At 34.0% G+C, this 9,858-nt stretch overlaps 1 protein-coding gene across 2 annotated transcripts in view; it reads right to left on the reverse strand.

Annotated features, from left to right (window-relative positions):
- FBXO11 (F-box protein 11) overlaps positions 1–6,589 on the reverse strand; it is a 412,771-nt gene extending 406,182 nt beyond the window's left edge. Inside the window, exon 1 of one of the 2 annotated variants that reach the window (XM_090399679.1) lies at positions 6,396–6,589. In XM_090399679.1, the coding sequence (XP_090255805.1) occupies positions 6,396–6,495 (100 nt within the window). In that variant the 5' untranslated portion in view covers positions 6,496–6,589. Of the gene's footprint in view, positions 1–6,007; positions 6,090–6,395 lie in introns of those variants that run through there. The other variant, XM_090399680.1, reaches the window with a different exon arrangement.
- Between the last annotated feature and the right edge of the window lie 3,269 nt (positions 6,590–9,858).

Raw genomic sequence — 9,858 nt, forward strand, 5'->3', positions numbered from 1 at the left:
CTTGAGCAGGATAAAATTGAATTTCATATTGAAAAGAATGACATGTAAGAAAGTTTTAAAGCGAATAAAAGTTGAGCGGCTCTCAGATGTGAACTGTAGACTAAAATACACAAAGATTATTGAAGAAAAAATGAGAGTTTGAGAACAGGAATCAAACCTTGGAGATTCAGTAGCAAGCCTTGAAGAAACTATGATTGATTCAGCCAGAGAGGCATGTAGTGAGGTTGTCTGCAAGAATAGAAAAATCAGAACTCCTTGGTGGACACAGGAAGTTAAAGAGGCAGTAAAGGAAAAGAAGAAGAAAGCATATCAAAAGTTCTAGGCAAATAAGTGAGCTCGTGCTCTTAGAGAATACAGAGACAAATGTAAGAAAGCTAAACACTGCGTAAAACTAGCTAAACAAAAGTCATGGGAGGACTTTGGCAAGAATATAGAAAATAAATATCAAGAAGGTGGATAGGCATGCAGTCAGGAATACATATCCATACTTGAAGTAGAAAAAGCCATCAAAGGCTTGAAATGTGGAAAGGCAGCAGGAGTAGATGATATTCGACCAGAAATGCTGAAGTACGGTGGCATAAGAGTCTTACAGTGGCTGCACTGCATAGTTCAGAAAGCCTGGACAGAGGGACGAATTCCCAATGATTGGAGTAGAGTTCTCATAGTACCCATATATAAAAAGGGAAATAAAACTGAATGTGAGAATTACAGAGGTATTTCCCTACTGAGTGTTCCTGGCAAGATCTATGCAAGAATACTTGAGAAACAGTTGAGAAGAATTGTGGAAGAAAAGCTTGGTGAAGAACAAGCTGGATTCAGGCCAAATAGAGGCTGTCAGGATCAGATCTTCACTTTACGACAAATAGTCGAGAAAGCATGGGAATATAACAAAGATCTGTATTTAAGTTTTGTCGATTTGGAAAAGGCATATGACAAGGTGCCAAGAGAGAAGCTATTCAATATGCTACAGTTATATGGTATCAATGGGGCATTATATCAAGCAATACTTAGTCTTTATTTGAGTTGCAAGTCAGCAGTTAGAAGTGAAGGAAGTATAGGAAGATGGTTTAATGTTAAATCTGGTGTGAGACAAGGATGTACATTATCCTCTCTGTTATTCATTATCTATATGGATCACATTATGAAGGAAAGTGTTAAACCTGACATCAAAATTGGAGATGTTAATGTCAGCTCTTTGCTTTATGCGGATGATGTTATACTTCTAAATAAATCCGCTACAAGTCTGCAAGATTCTCTGACTAAATTGAATAACTGTTGTAATAGATATGGTATGAAGGTCAGCAATAAAAAGACAAAGATAAAGACAATGAAAATAGGCAGAATCATTGAAAATGTCAACTGTGTTGTGAATGGAGACCCTGTGGAACAAGTAAAACATTTCACCTACTTAGGCATGATTTTTAGCAAAGTTGGTAAATTAAATAAAGAAACAGACAACAGAATCAGCAAAGCTGGTATGGTGGGAAGTCAATTGAATAAATTCATATGGAATAAGAGAGAAATTAGTCGGAACACTAAATTAGCTGTATACAAGACAGTGTTCAAACCAGTTTTAACTTATGTATCTGAGAGCTGGGTCAGAAGTGACCTTGACCAAAGACTAGAGACCGCAGATATGAGAGTCCTGAAAAAGATTAGGGGATGAACAGATAGCATCAATGGCAATATCATATTAAAAACGAGGATATTAGGAAAGAATTTGACAATGTCAGCATCCAGGAATACATTAGCAGAGCTAATCTCAGGTGGTATGGTCACTTAAACAAAATGGGCAAAAAAAGATTAGCAAAACAAGTGTTTTCTGTCAGGCCGGCAGCAAAACGACCCAGAGGAAGAACAAGATATAGGTGGATTGATATGGTACAAAGTGCCTTAGACGATAGAAATATAAGATCTGATAATGTTGGAGTCTTGACAAGTAACAGACTGATTTGGAGGAAAATTGTAGATAGAAAGTTAGTAATGATGTAATATTTTTCATGTACTACTATCATATCCTGTACACCCCTTGAGTACGTGGCAAGAATTTGATGATGATGATATGTTTAATGCCCTATAGTCAAATAAGTGCTGGTCTATTATATAATTAATTTTTCAATAACTACAAATCTAAAGGAATTTTTAAACAAAATGTCTTTTGGTGTATTGAATGGCCTCTTATGGTTGCATCCATTGACAAGGCAAGAAATAGTTTGAACCACACAGTTGGAACACTCCACTAACTTTCTGAATAATTTGTATCTTAAATCGTCTCAGTGATTGTTTCACAGCTCATGCATTCATCTACTGGGTTTTCTGCACTTGTTAACCTAAAAAAAATTTCCTAGACCTGGAGCCCCATGTATGGCTTAAAAAAAATTTTTTTTTTTACTGAAATCTGGTTCTATATATATATATATATATATACTGTATATATATAGAAAGAGAACCAGATTTCACTAAAATAACCTCTTCCCAACAAAAAAGAATTTAATTCATCACATTAAACATTTTTATTACTGAAAATTTAAATTTCATAATTTTTATTTCTACTGGATGTGTATTGGATTTGTATAACTAAAAATATATTTAATAATTAATGCTTACAATTTATTATAATGCAAATGTTAAAAAATAAATAGTTACAATTATTCATGTTTGAATGAAATATTATTATAGCTTCTCCCAAATTACCTTTGCTTGTAGGGGGGGGGGGGTACTGAAGGTTTGGGAAACACTGTTCTAAAAGAAATCTACTCGGGATGTTGTTGATATTTTCAATGTTCATGCCTATTTACATAATATGATTTTTTGCTGATTTTCATACAAATCTGTTTCAATTTATTATTATTATTATTTCATGACACCTCCAAGGAGTCCGAAGACTCATCCCTCTGACTTATATCAGAGAACAGTATTACCTACATAAACAGTTGAGATTAATATATACAATTTTAATATCAGGTTTAATGCCACTTCTTTCATAATGTGATCCATACAGATGATGAATACAAGTAAAGATAGTGTGAAGCCTTGTCTCACACCTGATTTTACTCTTAAAACAATCTTTCTGTACTTCCTTCAATTCTAACTGCTGACTTTCAACTCAAATATAGACTATATATTGCTTGATGTAATGTCCCATTTATAACATATAACTGTACACGTTATTATTATAATTATTATTATTACTATTCAGGACTTCCATGTAGTCAGACTCTCTGCATGAGGCCCATCTTAGACAACAGTTTAATCATGTCAGTCCTTAAATCCATTCACCATCCTATTATGCAATGCATTCTATTACTGAACTATCCTCCATGTAAAAAAAAGCTACTTTTCATTCACTTACTTACTGATTCCATCTGAAACTTTCAGGAATAGCCTTTGGTACTTGTTCCTTTCCCCCTTATTCAACTATATGAAAAATATTCCCAGTATTAATCCTGTAAATACTTTTCAGCAGTTTAAATGTCTCAATCATGGAACTCCTTTTATCCACCAAACTGTGTGACTTGCATGCCCTCAAAAAAGTCTATCCTCATAATTAACACTGTACAGTTCTGATATCTTTTTTGTAATCTGCCTCTGTACCCTCTACAAGGTTCATTTATACTCTTCAAAGCCATGTAATCAGACCTGAGCACAATAATTCAGATGTAGTCTGATCAAGACCTTATATAACGGAATCACCACTCTCTGCTGGTCAAAGTCCTCCTTAATATTGTAGCAATCCTATGAATTATCTTCACAATATGTCCCCTAAACTTACATTTTTTTATTAACTATCAACCCTAAATCCAATGCTGCCTCCACTTCCTCCTGTACAGTTCTACCACGAGAGTATGCAGATTCCCAACAGCAGATTCAAAATTTCAAGACCTTATACTTAGCTGCATTAAACTGACATCCCAACTCATTTGGTCATCTGCCCAGCTTATTTAAATCCTCTTGAAAGGCCATCACAGTGATACTATTACTAATAATCCTTCCAAGCTTCACATCATTTGCAACAACTGAATCTCTTCCTGCAATACAGTGACAAAAAGATTAAAGTGCAAAGTTCCAGTACTGAGACCTATAAAACCTTGTGTGACTTTGCTTTTTCTTGATACTGCTCCCCTGTACATAACTTTGATGTCATTAGATATCCAATTTTCGATTAACTTGATATTTTCGACTAATGTGATATCTAATCTCAATGTTTTGCAAATTAAATATCAACCTATCATGGTTATCCTGTCAAATGCCTTTGCAAAATCCAAAGGGATGGCAGTATACCCTTACCCCCTCATCAACTGCTCTTGTTACTTTATTATAAAAGGCCAGCAGATTACCGAAAGAAGAGCACCTCCACTCCTTAACAAATCCATGCTGACCTTCACAGTAACATTACCCTCAGCTGCCCAATTTTGTATATGATCTCTCACTAATTTCTCGAAAATCTTAGCAATTATAGAAGAAATGCAAATTGGTATACAGTTTGATACATCCATTCTATCATCAGCCTTATGCAATGGCACTATGTTACCCTCTTTACACTCCATGGGCATTTCCCCAGAAGCCAGACATTTAATGAACAGCCAGATGACTTGGAGCTGTCAGTTCCTTAGCACAATCTCTTAAAATGTAAAATCCCATCTGTTGCCACTGGCTTACAGACTTCCAGAGTACTTAGTATTTAAAACACATTCTCCTCATGCACTTGTAAACCTTAAACTATTCCCATCCCTCCAAGGATAAAATCTGCTTTTATGATGTATGACTTAATACATAAGACTGCCTTATCCTAAAAATTGTGGTTATGAAAGGTGATAATCTGGGGATGTCATCATGGATCTTAAGGACCTGTAAATACTGCAAATTATTATCATGTTTGTATGAAATCCATGAAACTTGTACAGAACTATCTTGCACTACACGATTCTTGAGAGTAAACATGCATGTCTGGTCACAGAATTTACTTATTTTGCCATCCAGTATTGTTAAAGCTTATCTTAATGGCTTTGACACCTCCTGGGAGTCCAAAGACTCGTTGAGGGAAAGTGTGCGAACAGCATCGAATGATTGAACCCCTTCCAACTACTAACCGCGCTCAAACTTGCTTAATTTTTCGCGTGAGCCATTAGTAGCAGAGGCTCTACCAATTTATGAAAACCTATGCATACTGAAGCATGATAATTTGGCAGGATATGTTTTAAGGCTGGAAATTTTAAAATAGAGAATAGACTCTTTATGAATAATGTATTACTTTCCTAAATACTCTGCATAGTAATCAAGGATAATACTTTCTAGTCACAGATTTCAAACTGTTGTCTATTAATCAATCATATACATGAGAGATAAAAGAACCTATAACAATATCAATGGCATGTATGGTGCTGGTGAGGATACCAACAAAGAAATCCGTGACTTTTTTCTTTTTTTTTTGAGAATGCTTCATGGGGAAGATTTTACAGAACAAATCTAGATAACGAGAATCGGGTTTCAGTGTTTGTGGTTGGGCTGAAATGTAGTGTACAGTTGTTGTGCATAATGAAAACAAACCAAATTACTATTTGACACCTCCTGGGAGTCCAAAGACTCATCGAGGGAAAGTGTGCGAACAGCATCGAACGATTGAATCCCTTCCAACTACTAACCGCGCTCAAACTTGCTTAACTTTTCGCGTGAGCCATTAGTAGCAGAGGCTCTACCAATCGACCAACCAAATATCTGATATGAAAGATTTTGTTGATATTCATAAAGTCATATGCATTTTAATTAAATGTACACACGATTTTAATCTAAAATTAATTTGAGTTACTTTATGCAACAGTATTATTGACAATGTTATTTTTCTCTTCTACTTAATGGTTTTTTCTTATTACTCATTCACATTTTATTGAAATAAAACTGCTAAATAAAAATAAACGAACACTGTGTTGTAATGGAAATCTCTCTTTTTTTTTTTCAAGAGAAATCCTAATACAGCAAAATTAAAATAGCCTAATTCATTTTTATATACCTCTTTGCAGTATATCCGAAACACATTTCTAAATACAGCGTGGAGTTAAATCCAAAACATGATAACAGTGTTCTCTAAAGAAACCGTCAAATTAGAGTCTGCTGTCCACAAAGAAAATATCATTAAGAAATATTAATAGCTAAAATATTAACATTGGTTGATACTACTGGTGTCGTGAAGAATATAACGGAGTTAAAATACTGTACAGCGGAACACTACTACCTTAATAATTAATCGCTATAAAATCTCGGCTCCAAGTCTCGGTATATATGCAAGTTGCATTCTGTGAAATTAAGAATACCATATACAACTTAGCACATACTTAATCAGTAATGTTATTCTGCAAGCTGACGCCGAATATTACTTAAGGCCCTGTAAGATACCTTACCTGAACTGCTTACTCTAGATGAAAACACTGTCCGTTTAAAGCTCTTTTTACGAGTTCTTCTTACATGTTGCCTAGTAGATCGAACAGTTGCTGCTGACATGATACTAATACTTAACGTGCACAATATTACAATATTTTTTAACAAAGAAATGTTTATTAACCAAACCAGATACGATCACAGTTCAGTACGAAGCCATTCTCTTGTGCCCTTAGACGGAAGCACTTTGAGAACCAATCAGAAGTCCTAAAAATATCACGTGTATTCGGAGTTGACTGTGGTATCGAGAATGTCAAACTGCTTGACGTTGTTCACGAAAGGTTACAAAGTTGTTTACAAACAAACTGTGGTGAAAATAGTTGATTCGAACACTAAAAAATAATAATAATAATAAGTGAATAAATAACATAATTAATAAACAAATTCTATAAAATAAACTGTGAAAATCGGACAGTTTCAATTTAAATAACTGATTCATTCATTGCATTTATATGATTATTATTAAAATTATGCTCAAGAAATAAACAAACAAAAAGACATAAAGAAAGACAAACAAAAATAATGAAATAACATCACAAAACAAAAGACCTGAAATCTTGATGAACATTTTCTTCTTAAATATTAATTTATCCAGAGGTGCAGTTCATCGAGGTGTTTTTATGATTAAATCATTCGTTTGTCAATAGCTGTGCAATCTCAATTAAATAATCAAACAAACATTTATTTATTTATTTATTTAAAAGTGGCAGTCCCACCACCAAACTTGACTGCGGATGGCCAGTAACCAACCGCGCTGAATTTTTTCCCATTCCAATGTTTCAAGTAAAAAGTAACTGGAGTGACACACTGGATAAATGATTCGGACAGGTTAACAGATATGAGCAGGGCCGTACTTATATTTTTCCCTAGGCAGGCGATGCCCCGAGGCGCCAGAGTGCTCCAGGTCATTGTTTGGGGACCTTAATTTAACTTAGTTTAACTAGCCATAATTTTTCAGGGGCACCAGCTAGATCTGCGTGCACCGTTGCATAAGTACAGTCCAGGATATGAGTAGGATAAGGAAAGGGAAAAGAATGAAAATGAACAAAAATATATGGAATTGGGCTGCTTGGAATGTTAGGAGTATCTGTCACAAATATCAGTATCTAAACAAAACCCTAATAGAAAGAAATATCAAATTAGCAGTAATACCAGAAACAAAAACAACAAAAAAAATCAGATGAAACAGATAATTACATCTATATCCACAGTGCAATCAAAAAGGAAGAAAGAGAAAAAGAAGGAATAATGAATTTTATTAATTCATTAATAATTTCATTCTTAATTCATCATTAATTCATTATTAAAAAATATCACACATTACAAATACTGGAGCGAGAGATTTCTAGAACCAAGATTAAAAATAAGCCGTGGATTCCTGATATTTGTTGGAGTCTATGCCCCAGAGGAGAGAAGAGAGGAATATGATAATGGCTTTTATTCAGATTTACAAAAAATAAAAGATAAAATTAATCAAAATTATTATCACTTAATAATCGAAGATTTCAATGTCATAGTAGGGAAAATCCAACTAGGTACAAATATAAGAACAAATGTGAAACAACATTCGATAGAAATGGATAGAGACTTAGGGATTTTTCCACATATAAGGAATTAAAAATTACTAATATAATTTTCAAATATAAATTTCCATAAATTCACTTGGGAAATAAATAACCCAAAAAAGTATAATAGACTATATGATACCTAATGAGAAAACAGTTAATATGATATTAGATAGCCAGGTATTTAGAAATACAGAAATAGAATCTCATCATTATCTCTAACAAGGAAAATCGAGAATATCCCAACATGGTTTAAAATTAACCAAATCACTGTTAAGAGAAATCACCAGGAATCTTTTAGAGTTCAACGCTTCTATGATAAACGTATCAACTTCCTTTATTCCCAAATAGTAAATGGAAAACTAGAGCAAATAAATTATGATATATAGATAAAATAGAAAAATATTTTTTTAAAAAAATGCAGCAACAGAATGCCTCGGAACAATGAAAGAGGAGAAAAGGAATAAGACACTTGATGAAAACATTGAAACAATAAAACAAAACAAGAAAGAAACATACAATCAATGAATAAATATGAAACCACTCTTCTTCTTCTTCTTCTTCTTCTGCAGCTTCTCCCACTTAAGTGGGGTCACTGTTGATGATGAGTCTCCTCCACATCCTCCTGTCTTGGGCTGTCACTACATCCAAGTTCTTCAACCTCAAGTTCTATTCTACCAGCTCCCTCCATCTCTTATTTGGACACCCACACTTCCTCCTTCCTTGCACTTCCATCTGCATTACCCTTCTTCCCACATATTTGTCCTCCCTCCTCATCACATGACCAAACCATCTCAACCTTGTCTTCTGTATCTTCACTCCTAATTTCCTAACTTTCATTGTTCCCCTCACATAGTCATTTCTCAGACGATCCTTTCTGGTCACACCGCACAAATAAAGACAAAACCACTATAAAGGAAAAATTATTTATAAATACAAAAGGGTCATAGCAAAAAAAAAAAAAACAAGCCCGAAAAAAATAATACAGAAATATGGGTCAGCAGAACTGGAAAGAGATCTCACAGTAAAGAGACCAAATACGTACAATATTCTAAGAAATATGGATAATGCTGTAATAGAAAAAGTAAAATTTGAAATAATAAGATAAAACCTGGCTGGACTTCTTCCAAAACTTATGACAAGATAGTAACGAATCTTCAATTGACATAATGCTAGCTACTAACTATACAAAGGAAGAAATAGCATTACAAGAAATTCAACAAACAATATGGCATTGAAAATCAGGAAAATTCCGTAGAGAAGATGGAATAAATATCGACCTTATAAAATATGCGTGCATTCAATTAAAGAAACGAATTTTAAAATTATTTAACAATATCTGACCTCGCCTCGCCTACTCCCCGTATACGGGAATAAAAAGGCGTTAGCTGAACAATATCTGACAACAAGGAAAAATCCACAGAATGTTGGAATAAGGCAAATATCATACCAATATATAAAAAAGACCAGAAGTAAAACTGTGAAAACTAAGTTGCACATAAGTTGCACATAAACTTTGCGAATTAAAAATTGACTTCCAAAAAGGATGACAGCCTTCATAGACTATCTGAAAGCCTTTGACAGAGTCTTAAACAAAGACTGTACAAAGAAAGCATGTTATTTATTGCTTGCTGCAATAAATAACATGCAGCAGAACAACGAAATAGCATCAATGGAAAAGTTACTGAATCGAAATCAATAAAGTGAGGAATTTGTCAAGAGGATGTCCAATGTCACCACTCTTATTTAATATCTATATAGATGAAACAGTAAAGAAATTGAAGAAAAATATAAAACCGGCATTTAAACTGAATGGTGAAACTACACTTAATACCCTTTCCTTTTCTTTGCAGACGACCAG

Source organism: Typopeltis vanoorti, chromosome 10 (genome assembly GCF_054136105.1).
Source record: "Typopeltis vanoorti isolate ZY-2024b chromosome 10, IOZ_Tvanoo_1.0, whole genome shotgun sequence".
Classification (NCBI taxonomy): domain Eukaryota; kingdom Metazoa; phylum Arthropoda; class Arachnida; order Uropygi; family Thelyphonidae; genus Typopeltis; species Typopeltis vanoorti.